This window comes from Cyphellophora attinorum (assembly GCF_001299255.1).
Source record: "Cyphellophora attinorum strain CBS 131958 chromosome Unknown Contig5, whole genome shotgun sequence".
Classification (NCBI taxonomy): domain Eukaryota; kingdom Fungi; phylum Ascomycota; class Eurotiomycetes; order Chaetothyriales; family Cyphellophoraceae; genus Cyphellophora; species Cyphellophora attinorum.
The window spans coordinates 601,691-614,673 of record NW_017253233.1 but is presented as its reverse complement, the minus strand read 5'-3'; the positions used below and the strand labels follow the sequence as shown (position 1 = coordinate 614,673).

Genomic DNA, 12,983 nt, shown 5'->3' with positions numbered 1-12,983 from the left:
CAATCGCCCGTCGGCACATGGGAGGTATCATGTCCATCCTTGCCACATGCCAGACAGATGTAGTCATAGCCAGATCGGGAGAGCGAGTCATGGCTGTGGAGGTGGCTGACTCGTACTGATCTAATCTAATCTGGACTTCTTCCAGACAACGTTCACCCGCAGCATTGCGATATTGCCAGTCAACTTGCACTGACAATGTCGAGCGCAGCTGTAGCGCGGAATCCTCTTGTATACTCATTTCTCTATGCGCCCTTCATCCTCACGACTCCTCGCTGTCTGCCTATAGTCCAACGTCGCGCCCAGTCCCAAGCTAGCATTCGGCGCAAGCTACGAGCAAGAAGCTATCACCGTCCGACCACAACAATTTCGCCGTCAAGGATGCAGAAATCGATGCAGCGGCAATCCAAGCCGCCAGGGCCGAGTTGGAAGCTTTGAGACTCGCAGAGTCACAACATGTGCGACAGAAAGTCCCAAAGCAGCATACACCTGAAGAAGTACCCGAGCAGCATGCGGCGGAAGAAGTCCCAGGTCTCGACGCTGCATCCGAGAGCGCACCATCAGAAAGCCCTATCGATGTCGAGAAGCCACTTGACGCGGCTTACACGCCTGGGCGCGATAGTAAGGTGCAAGAGAAATGGCGGCTCAAGTGGGAACTCACCCCGGAAGAGCAGCGGAGGGAGAGAGGCAGGCAGAAGAAGGCGGCGAAGAAAGCCGCAGCGATAGCCGCCGACCACGAGAAGTTCCTTCAGCGACAACAAGCAAGAGAGGCGCGCGCAGCACTGAAGGAGGGCAGCCTACGGGATATGATGACTTCGAAACTTGACAAGACCGGCAAATTACGTACCTTACAATCCTATGACCTCAATACGGCCGACGACGACGCAGATCCAGACACATCCAACAACCGACGACCCGACTGGGCCGTCCGCCGCGACGCCCTCAAGCAGAAATTCCCCGAGGCTGGGCTCCGCGCAAGAAGCTCTCTCCGGATGCCATGCTTGGCATCAAGCAGCTACACGCCTCCAACCCTACGATGTACACCACGCCTGTCTTAGCAGACCAGTTCAAGGTCTCGCCCGAGGCGATCCGGCGAATATTGAAATCGAAATGGCTCACTCAAGCAAGCCCGGCGGACGTACAGAGGCGGCGCGAGGCGTGGGCGAAACGGCACGATGCGATCTGGGATCAGCAGAGCGAGTTGGGGCTGAGGCCGAAGAGGGAGAAGGAGAGGAGGGTGCGGGATGCGAGTGAGGGGATGGATGAGTTCGAGGAAGGGGTCTGGCGGGAGAGGGTTCTGGAGGAGGCGAGGAGGGCTTGAATGCCGGGAAGACAGCTTCCTTTGGTAGAGTTTCAGTGACCAGCCCAGTTTCACTTCACATCTCTGCCAGCCAACATCAGGTAGCTCGATTTGTGCTGGACAGATGGAAGTGGGACATCTGAAACAGGCAGGAGGACTTCCTTTTGGGTCAAATTCAGTCACCCAGGCAACTTACCTGCTGCACTGCCTTCGTTCTGCCAGGAAATGTGCAGTACTACTACAATCCCCGAATCTCCTTTTCTTCGAATTTTTTGATCCATTCGGCTCTATGAGACCTCCCAGTAAAGCTACAGTCTTCCTCCATCAAGCCAGCACGGCAGCAAGCACCAGTCCAAGCCACCCAGCTGCCGCGATAGAGCCTACTGCCTTCACAGGCGCAACAGCAGCGGATGACGCTTCAGTCGCACTTGCACTCGCCGATGCAGTACTGCTCGTGCTTTCCCTCGAAGTAGATGAGCTCATAGCCGTGCTGCTGCTGCTGCTTGTCTCCGTCTCCGATGCAACGCTCTCCGTCGTCGAAGCCAAATCTGTCGCAATCGCGGTCGCGGCAGCGGGAATTGGCACACTACTGACTGTCCCTGTCGGCGCTGCTGTCGCACTAGCTGGATTACCCGCTCCCGTCAAGCTACTTTCCTGGGCAGGACCAGCCGCACTAGTGATAAATCCCACTACACTGCCCGCTGCGTCCGTGCTCGCCTGACCCACCGCGCCACCCAAGCTCAGATCTGCCACCGATGCAAGGACCGCATTCGGGTTTCCTGCCGCCGAGACCTGCACGGTGTATCCCACACCCCAATCCAGAATCGACCAAGCAGGGAGGTCGAGCTTCTGCGCGCTTGAAGCGACGCTGGACCCCAGTTGGGTCCGCGCGGCGAACTCGTCGGGTGTGTCTGGCGAAGGATGGATGGCCACCAGGTCGATACTTGCAGGGTCTTCGGCAGTGGTGGTCCAAGTGATCGTCAGTGGCAGGCCGGGGTTGATGAAGTCGCCGGGCTTGGGGCAGGTGATCGTAAGGGCGGAGGTGAATGTCAGGAGGGCGAGGAAGGGAAGTGTTCGGGCCATGTTGACGCTAAGTAGTCAACGTTATGGCACAGGAATCGATCGTGAGAGATTCTCGAAGATAAATTTCTCTGCCGTGGCCCTTTGAGTCGCCGTCAGCCGTTGATGATCTTGAACAGCAATTGATCAGACAGCGGACACGGTTGAGCGAGTGTCGTTGTCCCAGAGAAGATTTCTGAGCGCGCAGACTTGAATCGTTGTTGAAAGAGTGTTGTCAGTCGTTACGAAGCACAACGGAGGAAGACAGCCAGCACGCGTCCAAGAAATCCTACGACGTTAGTCCCTCCATGTCCCGAAGACAATAATACGTAAGGGATCGCCTATTTCAAGCCCATATCAAGACCCGGGGCAAGCGGCAGGCGCCAGCGATGATCTCGTGACCGCATCTTCGCCATGTTTGACGGGCGCCGAGAACACAAGCTGACGGTGGGAGGAACAACCTCGCGTGAAACGGAAATTGCGCTGCCCACCACCGATTTTCTGGAAGTTCGGATTCGAGGAAAAGGAGAAGGAAATTTCAGCCTTATTACAGACACACTTCCGAGAGTGACACCGAGAGATTGGACAGCCCTTGGCATCATGTGGGGGACAAACTTACTAGTCTTGCTAGTACGCCGAGCCTTTTCAACGACATAGGAAAGCCTCTGAGGTGCTTGCAACTTGACGTCGCGATGAATTCTCCTCAGCATTGGCAAATGTTCGCCTTTTCCAACATGGTCGCCCGACTTCATTACTGGCTTGACTAACGGACCAACGGATCTGTAGACTCAGCATACAGGGATGCCGCGGTCGCTGCAGACCTGTTTCGGTCAATCCGCGGCGAAGACTATCCAACAGAGAATCGGTCATTGTCGTATCAGTCCATGATTTACATAGTTGGGACTGCCAGACACTCAGATCCAGGCCGACAACATAACGTTTGCCAGATGGTCATTACTGACTTGTCTCCGAAGCACTGTAAGACCAAACACACACTGACCGGCACTCGCTTGCAAGGACATCTCGTGCAATGAATGCCTTGATCAGTCTTGGAGCGTGCGAAAGCATCTGCTAGCGCTCAGCGGCCGGTACCTCAGGTCGTGACCATGGCACTGCGTTATTCGGGAACCGGAGGCTGTGAACCGCTGACTCTGTGGATGTCACTCGCGACCTCTGGCCTTGCCTACATCTTGTGTTGCGTAGACTACTTCATGGACATTCACTCTGTGGATCCGAAGACGCCACGTACTTCGACCGCCTCATGGGCTTTCGACACGATCATGCCGATGCAACGCACGCGCGCGTTTTCCTTTCCGGCCAACAACAGTTTGCTCATACCTGAAAGCTCGGGCTTCAGGTGACGGTGTCGGTCCGAGAAGCAAGGCTCTTGCTGGGGGCGGGCTTATTCTGATCTGGACAACACGATGTTCCTTCTGTGCAAGCAAGAAGGAAAATACTCATCAACAAAGGCACTGACACAAGTTTAGATGCTTGATTATTCATGCATTCACCGCCGTCGGCTGCGCTGAAGGTGATGAGTATATACCACCGTCGTCCATCACAGTCTCTAATTCGCATTTCTGATCAGGCAGGTCGGTAATCGAACCTTGTGTCACATACGATCCATATGCAGGGACGGCCATTGCGTAGAGCGATCGTCTCACCGGGAGAGTGCTAGTAGTGGTGACGACGTGGACCAGACGCCATTTTCATTCAGGCGCCCTCACACCCTTCCTGGACGTTGCGCAATTTTCCTCTGTCCTTTTGTGCACGGGAGGTATGCCACCTGACAGCACTCGCACAAAATTAACGTTGCTGCAGTGGCCATGCTGACTGTGTCAAGGTGTCTAGCTCACGGATTCGGGTACTTTGGACGACCGCTAGTAGGCAAGCATAGAAGACAGCATTTCAAAACGTTGTTGGTGACGCGGAAACTTAAATCCGAGTGCGCACTAGAACCCCACACTCGACCTCGCCTCCCCAATTTATTTTGGCATCAGGGTCACACCTCTTACCTAAGGCGACTTACGTCAATAAACCTCCGCCGACCGTTCGCAGGCAATCAATCTTCGAAAGTCGGGCCACCAGAATAAACTGGGTGTCTGCCGATCGACTCGGGCTCAGGGCGGCCCTCGACATAGCCACAGAACCAGCCTCGCAAGCTCTACATCCCAACACGGGTAGCAAGTGGCTATGGCCACTATGTACGGATTTCCGTGCGAGGTGAGCAGCAGTGACGGTGGAATCGTCAAAGATGGAACCCGCTCACCGACTTGACATGTCTTCAGCAAGGTTCAAGCGGTCAGTCGCCGCCGTGTTGCATATGGGAATCGGAGCACGGTGAACGCCTTTTTCCACATACGAAGTATATCGTTCATCCGGCAACTTCCCATTTAGGCTTCATCCACATTCTACACGTATGGATTAGTCGACGTACCAGGCTGGAGAGTACGTTCATGCTGAGCTCAGACGGTGTTGCTAGCAGAGCCTCGTTTGAGACAGCCAATCATCATTGTCACACTCGTACGTGCAGTGTCTTCACTTGGCACTAGCAAGCGTACGAAGTATGCTACAATGGTGCTCATTCATGGTTGCCACCAAGGGCGAGGATGCTTTTCAAGGCGCCCCGACGTCTGACACCGTCTCCCTGACAGGTAGGTGCATTATATAGTGTTGACGTCCTGCCACCCAGAATTTCAGAGCCGCATTCACATCGACAGACGACAAGCACCATGGCCATCACCGACGCATATCAGAAACGAAACTTTGCAGAAACAGTCCATGACTGTTTCGGCTCAGCAATCCACCCTATCCTCGCCTTTCCAGATGGGCTGGAAGCACAATCAGGTTTCAAGTACTATTCGCCAGCAGATCTGAACCGACTGTCACGCAAAGCGGCAGCATTCCTCCTTTCAAATGGGGTCCCAGTCAGGAAGAGCGGCGACAAGCCCCTCAAGATCACAATCTTCGCCTATGGCACCATCGAATGGGCTGCATGCTTCTACGCCATCGTACAGATGGGCCATACCGCCGTGTCTCTGAGCTCACGCCTTTCAGAGGAATACGTCCAGGGCCTCCTCGCCAAGAGCAACGCAGATGTTCTCCTCCACGATCGGCCAGTCACAATGCCCAGCAATTTGACAAATGTCCACAAAGTCGACATGCCTACAGAACAGAAGCTTGAAGCACTCGCAGAGAAGTCAGACTCAGAGGTCTACTGTGACTACACAACAGCCATCGACCCCGAAGACGACGTCTACTACGCACACTCGTCCGGCAGTACATCCCTCCCCAAACTCTTCCCAGTCAGCCACCGCGAATGGCTCGCTCGCATGCGACACTGCGAGCAGATCATCCTCCCAGACGAGCGCTCCTGGTGCGCTTCGGCAATGTACAACGCGGTAGGACTGATCCAAATAAGCTTGGCAGTGTCCAAATCAGTCCCAGTGTTCTTCGAGAACGATCGCGTACAATTCACAGTGGAGGGAGCAGTGAAGTTTGTCCAAGAGGCAAGGCCAGACAAGATCGGCATCACGCCATGGACGCTTGGCATGCTTGCAACTGTCCCGAAGGGCATCGAAGGTCTGCGCCACGCCAGACGGGTCGAGATGTTTGGTGCTGTATGTTCCGACGAGCTTGGCGACAAGCTCGTTGCGGAAGGCGTTAAGTTGGCATCGCTCTACGCTACTACGGAGTCAAGTGCCATGGCTGGATCGTCTTCGAGACCTGAAGGAGATGACGAATGGCAGTGGTTGTCTATCATTCCGCCGAAGAAGCAACATATTGAGATGCGACCACTTGACGGCAGCGAAGAGCTCTGGCAATTGTGGTGTAAGCCTGGATGCCCCGAAGTGCTCCCCACTGTCAAGGATAAGGACGGTGCCTTCTGCACCGGGGATCTCTTCCTGAAGCACCCCACCAAGGAGAATCGCTGGAAGTGTGTGGGTCGGCAGGATGACCATATCAAGATCTATCAGAAGGACAGGCAGTCGATCATCAACGCTATCGTGTACGAACAGACGATCCACCGCGGCAACAAAGACGTTGTCGATGAGGTCGTGCTCTTCGGTCAAGGTCGCGGGAGTCTTGGCGCTCTAGTGTTCGCTGAAGACCTCCCCGTTGGCTCGCACAAGAGAGCTGAAGCCGAGAAGCGGATCTGGCATACAGTCCAGAGCGAAGTCAATGGCAAGCTTCCAACGCCGATCGACAAGAACATGATTGTGTTCGTGGACATCAAGCGGACGTCACTGCCTCAGACTGGGAAGTTCAACATCATCAGACCACAGATCTACCTAAAATTCCAGCATTTGATCGACCAAGCTTATGACAACCAGGCTTCGGAGCCCACCGTGAACGGCAAGTCCTCTGATGCCACAACGAACGGCAATGCGTCCGAGCAGAAGCATGATCGTCCAAATGGTCTGCATAGAACGGAAAGCTGTGGTTCTGAGCACGGGGCTGCGTTGACGAATGGGCACACGAACGGCCCTAGCGCGAAGTATGTCAGCTGAGCTCGTGTCAAGGAGCAATGGCTATTTGCATCAACAAGAAAAAGATGATAAGGGTAGGTAAAAATATCTTAATTAGCATAGCATATCATGAACATATTGTACTTCATCGTTGACAATCACAGCCCTTCAAGGCGCCTTGATGTCCCCTCGTTTGCCGCTGTGACAAGCTTCACGCCCAGATTCAAGGCGCCCTCGACTCCCTTCGGTTTTCGCTTGCTTGAGTGTCAAATTGATCGCATACACTCGATGCGCGGGGCGGCCTGCGTGTAGAATAGGACATAACCATTCCGCTGGCCGAAAATGAAAATGCTTCGCAAGCATTCCACGTTCCGTCATCGTCTCTCACATGTGCTGAGCTATTACATGATGCCGTTCAAATTGAACAGCACCTCCTGCTCCGCCATGAGCCAAGCCTTCGCCCAGCCAAAATTGAGGACCAAACGTTGCCGCATCGGGTGGAGGGAGCGGAGCTTTCCAAGAGTTCGAGGAGAGCATGGCCGACATATGCAGAACGCAGGCCACTCGCTGATTCGATATTGTGCTGATGGTCCATGAGGCCCTGCTCTGGCGATGGAGTCGTTGCTCCGTTGGGTGGCCGGGTCTGATGGGAAGACTGGGCAGACAATTTTTTTTGGCGGTGGGTATATGTGCTCAGGATTCGCTCGTGAACAATGCGCCGTTGCAGTGGCTGCTTGGGACGAGAAAAGACATTCTGCACTCATTGTGTGACTTCCGCAAAGATGAAATCCTGCCTCACCACATTCATCCTCGTCGGACTCTTGAACCTGGCTGCTGCGCAAACCACAGACAGCACCACCACCTCAACAGCGGCCCTTGAACCAAGTCCGACAGAGAGCATCGGCTGTGAACCGTACGCAACTCTTTTCCAATCCTCGCTCACTCCAGATCTTTGCTGTTGACAATTAACACAGTCACGGCGACCACTGGCACTGCGACGGCCCTGCCGAAACGGGCGCTGCTACAAATGCCACAACAACGAACGACGATGACGAGCATGATCACGAACACGACGAAGATGAGCACACTGATGCCGCAGGCACTGGATCGCTGCCACCGAGCCCGGTCGCGAGTGTAGGATGTGAGCCGTAAGTCTCCGGGTCCCCCTAAGGTCCGTCCGGGCGTGATCTTGGGTGCTCTGTCGATGGACAAGCATGGCTTTCACCCGTACTTACACGGAGAGCGAAACAAGCTGACCTGTTCGTTCAAACCCGCAGACATGGCGACCACTGGCACTGTGATGGTCCAGCATCCACGACGTCGACGGCAGGAGACGCTGCAGCTCAGACTTCAAGCACTGTCTCGAGCGTGACGCCGGCTGAGCAGACCGGCTCAAGTGGTGCAGACCATGTTGTCGCTGGTCTTAGTGCCGTCGTTATTGCTGGGATGGTGGCTGTTCTGTAAGAGTAAGATCAGTGTCGAGGAACAGGCATGGTTTGGCAAATCATATTTAGAGTGCATCAGATTGTAGCCATAGAGCTAGAGAAAGGAATCGGAGATCCCAGGATGCAGTCGGCTCGGGCAGCAATGCATCCGTTTGAGCATTGCTTAGGGTCTTGCCCAAATCGCTGATTGTAGTGGTTCTACGCCTCCTGAGTATACCTTCGCAAAGCCCTCCCGGTCCGTTTCCGGAATATCGCTCACAGGCCACCGTCCATACCAAACACAGCCGCTCGAACGTCAATGAAGAGTCGTTAAGTATAGTGAGTCAACCGCTTAACACTAGCAGTCGGCACAACACTCGAGGCAGTCGAAGCAGCATTCGCAGCTCTCTTCGCAGAGGAAACAACAGCAGAGCGTGGCCAGACTATATCACAGTGTTAGTTGAATCGTATTGCACATCAACGGCACGACCGGGGTCATACCAAGCGCCGAGACAGCCGCGATCCTTCTTCTGCTTGACTACGACTTGCTGAGGAGGTCCTTGTTGATATTGCATGCCACCTTGAGGTGGGCCTTGGTAGTAGCCTTGCTGCGGTGGGCCGCCATAGCTGGGTGATAGATGTCAGCATGGGTTGCGCTGTCGCTGTCGCAATTGCATGCGCAATGTGATACTATAAGAGTGTCTTCATACCTCTGTTGGGGATATTGAGGATAGCCTTGAGGCGGTCCCTGCTGATAGCCACCCTGCTGGTAGCCACCCTGCTGTTGGTAGTATTGATTCGCGCTCATTTTGGAGGTTCAGAGAAGATTATGCGACCGAATCGGTTGTTTGGTGAGCTGCACAGTCAAAAAGACAGTCGGATGCCGTGTGCGCGAACAGGGCAATTTTCCGCAATAGCGAGCGTCTTGCGACGAGATATGAAAAGAATACAGGAAGAAGTAGGACGTTTGAGAAATCGGGCTGTGGTCTGGATGCAGATCGATGAGGAGAGCGTCCAGGTGGCGGCGGGCAGCTTCTTTTAATTCGTACTTGGGCCCCAAGTGACGAAAGCTTGAGACGACTAAGCCTTCAGACTGGAGTGTGGCGTTTGCTTCGAGAAGGGTTCGGCAGAACGCATATGCGAGTGCTTGGGACAATGGTCGATATATTCCGAGCTCGAGACAGTGTTACGCGTGGTAAGTGACGATGCTACGTTGACTGAGCCCTGGAGCTTGTTGCATGTGTTGCAGGTGTCATCACAGCAATCAGAGGGCGCCCGAGAAGTTAGGGAGTATCAGTAAGGCAATCGCGCCCGAGCTTGTGGGTGGTGTTGCGCCTCTATTTTCAGCCCCAGACATTTGGGGCACCTGCAGGCACTGGCATGTGTAAGCTCTCGGCTGAGCCCAAGCAGTTGTCACTGCTTCCTGCTCTGCCTCAGACCCGTTCGGAGACAGCTCTCGGCTTCTGAATGGTGATGTGGCTATCCCAACCTCGAATTGTTACATGCAGTGTGCATGCGCCACAGCTGCTTGCGAGTGAGAGGCAGTGCGAGCAGCCCTCAGGTGTCGATCTACGCATTGGGAATGGTGTTTACGATGACAAGAAGGGACGCGCGGCCTCAAGGAACAAGCCTAGCAATCGCGAGTGTATCTTTCCCAGGGCTCGTCCCGGGGTTTCTAACTGCCGCAGATTAGGCGATCTGGCCATTTACGCTTGGTCACGCAGAGAATCTTGGATATGGTGAATCAAGAAACTTGTGTATGCAGTTGGTGATTCCACACGAGCTTTGATCATTGTGCATACTACTAAGACCGCGAAGTATTCACACAGCCTTGAATGTGCGAGAATTGTGAACGTTAAAAGCCACTCCATTCAGCTTGCTAGCCCCCGTACGCCTGCCCTATCGTCTAATTTCACGTGAGCCTCTGGTCAAGTTCTCTGAATGTACAATGCAACAAAGCGTGCAAGAAATATCGCGCGGCATCAAGGTTCTGTCGTCTGCTTCTTGGTACTGTCGTCAAGGTCTGCCGTGGACTGTCGTTGTCAATAAACAGCCGGAGCCATTGTGGTTGATAACTGGGCGGCACAGGATGGTGACCAGCCATAGTCGTGGCTGGAATGCCGTACATGAATTGCTCATGCTGTTGTTGTTGCTGCTGCTGATGCTGATGGTGCATGGCCAACAGGACATCATGGCTGTAGGTGAGCTCATCGTACTCGCCAGGATAGCTATGCTGTTGCTGGTACGCCTCAAATGAGTCGAGGTCGACAGCAAGCTCGTGGGCGAGGACTTTGCTGGTGCTGGTGTTTTCCTCCCAGACTTCATACATCCAATGCTTGAGCTCATCCATCGCAGGCTTGTTGCCACCACCCATACCTCCGCGACCTTCACTTTTCTTGCCACGGCCACCTCTTTTGTTCTTGGGTGGGTTGAAGTGGGCACGACGAAGGTGAGCGGCGGCATTGTAGTTCGCACCATAAGTTTTCTGCGGACATCAGCCACTACTATCCATGATCTTCTTCTTACTACTTACCTTGTTTCGGCAGGCTTTGCAGTTGGCGAGAAATTTGCCATCGACATCTTTCTCTTTGCAAATCCATACCTTGCGTCGAAGCTTGTGGTGGCGACCGATATGCTATCCAGCTCATGAACGCCATGAAAGCCGCTCGGGTTGTCATCACAGTACGGACACTTCAAAGTCTTACGATCTGGCTCTCGTCGAGCAGCGCGTGTGATCTCTGCTTTACGCTTGACGGTGCCGTCTGCACCTTTTACATCCACAAACCGAGGATTCCCGGTTGGCGACGATGACTTGTCCGACTCTTGCTTCGGTGCAAGTAGCCGCACACTCGCGGTGGGCGACTCTTGCATCCGAGGCGAAGAGTGAACTGAAGTAAAAGGAGATGATGACACATCACTTTCCTGCGAAAGTGATGCTGCCATCTCTTCCGAACAATAAGGAAAGGGGAGGGGGTTCCCAGAATAAGAAATGTCATGGTATTGTTGAGGTACCATGGTTGAGAAAGGGAGTGTTTGGTCGTCGAGATCCTCAGCCTTACCGAGCTCGATGGACTCATTGGGCTTCGACAATGAGTTCATGCGGAACATGTCGAAGCCTTTGCAGAGCACGTCATCAGTGTTACTGCGAGTCATCGGCTCACTAAGAACTGCTGATCTCGAGACCAAACTTGAGTCGCTGATGACTGTCATCGGCGGTTGCGGAGCTGATGGCTCGTACGCTTGGTGGTAAGTGAGGTTGGAGGTGGTCTGATCGTTGAACTCACCACGTTCAACAGCCGGCGATGGCGTTAGGGAGTGAGGCGTAGCGTAAACGTTCTGGCTCTGCTCAAGATATTCGGCTGGTGAGAGATCCTGAACCTCTTCGATGTTGCCGAGGCCGGTCCGAGTGAACGAGTAGAGCGTTTCTGATTGTGTTGCCAATGATGCCGCAGGGCGTCGGATGGGAACAGTCGTTGAGATGTCCCGTGTCGTTGACCTGAGAAAGGCTGGCGCTGAGATTTGTCGCTGAAGAGGATGGGTAGGCGTGTCCGTAACCAAATTGTCCTTTGAGAGTCAATCCAGTGTAGAACAAACAAGCATTGGAACACCTACGAGGCCAGGTCGCTTGGAAGACGGCTCCTCACCAAATGAATGCGACGCACTGCGTTTTGAGGGGACGACAGGTGCTCCAGAACCGCTTATTGCCTGAGCGCTGATCGATGTCCAGTACTGTTGCCAGCCCGTTTCTCGCTCGCTAGGTGATAGATGTTGGTGCTCATGGTCGTAGACATTTCGAAAAGCCTGAATAGCCTGAATCAGTCCTTTTGCGTGACCAGTCTCCATGATGAGTTCCAGGCCGTCTCGCTCAAGCTTAGGGGTGCTAGATGGTTAGCCTTAACAAAAGTTTGACAGCCAAAATGAAGCTTACAGCTGGTAGTGAGGTTGATCGTCGAAGGAGAATGAAGTCAGTTATAGTGATGCGTAAAAAATGGCTTGCTTGCACTGAAGTTCGTAGAAAGTGAAGCAAAATGGTAGACGAGTAGAAAGTAGTGTGGGAACGCGGGAGAGAGCTTATTATCCTTCAGATCCCAGATGGTCGAAGTGTCATGGGAGCAAGGTCTGACCGCGGAGGGGAAAGAGCTTACAGGGAAGCAGAAAGTACGTCGCAAACGTGGGATCGAAACGTGGTGATAAGTGGTCAAGATCTGCCGGAGCGGTGCGGTGTCGCGATCACGAGGATCAGTCGCAGTTGGGCCAGGGGAACGCCCAGGCGAGTGGCCCGCTACGGATACTTTCCCTGGGCGTCGGCACGTCCCTAAAGGTACAAGTTTAATACTGACCACTTTGTAACCGTTTCTTGATAGGCTGCCTTGTTTTGAGGCAGCGTGGGATTGCACAGCATGGTGTTCTGTGAGCTCACCCGATTCGTTGCCTCACTTTTCTCACGAATTACTGCACAAATAACAAATATGAAAACGTGTCTGCCCTTTTCGTTCGACGGCAGTCCCGGATTCTGCGCGGCTCTTCCTTATGTGGTCGATGCGAGTCAGGTCGACTGCGGACTCTGCAGGCGTTCCGTCAGCCTCTCGGCGGTGTCACAGCCTGTGCGCCCGTTGAAGGTTCCATGCAGAATACCTGCCAGGACCACGGTGAACGTGACGCGATTGTCGCAGCTGTGAGGATGCTCCGCGGAAGTTCAGAAGCCGTCTGAAGCCTGCGTCGCGTGTTCGTCGG

At 54.0% G+C, this 12,983-nt stretch overlaps 6 protein-coding genes across 6 annotated transcripts; 3 read left to right on the top strand and 3 right to left on the bottom strand.

Moving 5' to 3' along the window:
• Window positions 1–195: 195 nt before the first annotated feature.
• Window positions 196–1,318, top strand: AB675_6888 (Required for respiratory growth protein 9, mitochondrial; the record flags this gene model as incomplete). The annotated part of the gene is made up of 3 exons (XM_018147211.1): window positions 196–274; window positions 328–923; window positions 977–1,318. 3 exons carry the CDS (start codon window positions 196–198, stop codon window positions 1,316–1,318), a joined length of 1,017 nt encoding a protein of 338 aa, XP_018003513.1.
• Window positions 1,319–1,621: 303 nt separating this feature from the next.
• AB675_6887 (uncharacterized protein) lies at window positions 1,622–2,380 on the bottom strand (the record flags this gene model as incomplete). The annotated part of the gene is made up of 1 exon (XM_018147210.1): window positions 1,622–2,380. The coding sequence occupies one exon, from the start codon at window positions 2,378–2,380 to the stop codon at window positions 1,622–1,624; it is 759 nt and encodes a 252-aa protein (XP_018003109.1).
• Window positions 2,381–5,088: 2,708 nt separating this feature from the next.
• On the top strand, window positions 5,089–6,867 carry AB675_6886 (uncharacterized protein; the record flags this gene model as incomplete). Its single annotated transcript, XM_018147209.1, has 1 exon — window positions 5,089–6,867. One exon carries the CDS (start codon window positions 5,089–5,091, stop codon window positions 6,865–6,867), a length of 1,779 nt encoding a protein of 592 aa, XP_018003442.1.
• Window positions 6,868–7,607: 740 nt separating this feature from the next.
• AB675_6885 (uncharacterized protein) lies at window positions 7,608–8,289 on the top strand (the record flags this gene model as incomplete). The annotated part of the gene is made up of 3 exons (XM_018147208.1): window positions 7,608–7,738; window positions 7,800–7,973; window positions 8,103–8,289. The coding sequence occupies 3 exons, from the start codon at window positions 7,608–7,610 to the stop codon at window positions 8,287–8,289; spliced, it is 492 nt and encodes a 163-aa protein (XP_018003143.1).
• A 403-nt stretch (window positions 8,290–8,692) lies between these two features.
• Window positions 8,693–9,057, bottom strand: AB675_6884 (uncharacterized protein; the record flags this gene model as incomplete). Its single annotated transcript, XM_018147207.1, has 2 exons — window positions 8,693–8,876; window positions 8,960–9,057. The coding sequence occupies 2 exons, from the start codon at window positions 9,055–9,057 to the stop codon at window positions 8,693–8,695; spliced, it is 282 nt and encodes a 93-aa protein (XP_018003257.1).
• Window positions 9,058–10,231: 1,174 nt separating this feature from the next.
• AB675_6883 (uncharacterized protein) lies at window positions 10,232–12,092 on the bottom strand (the record flags this gene model as incomplete). Its single annotated transcript, XM_018147206.1, has 5 exons — window positions 10,232–10,282; window positions 10,336–10,734; window positions 10,783–10,835; window positions 10,955–11,813; window positions 11,862–12,092. The coding sequence occupies 5 exons, from the start codon at window positions 12,090–12,092 to the stop codon at window positions 10,232–10,234; spliced, it is 1,593 nt and encodes a 530-aa protein (XP_018003380.1).
• Between the last annotated feature and the right edge of the window lie 891 nt (window positions 12,093–12,983).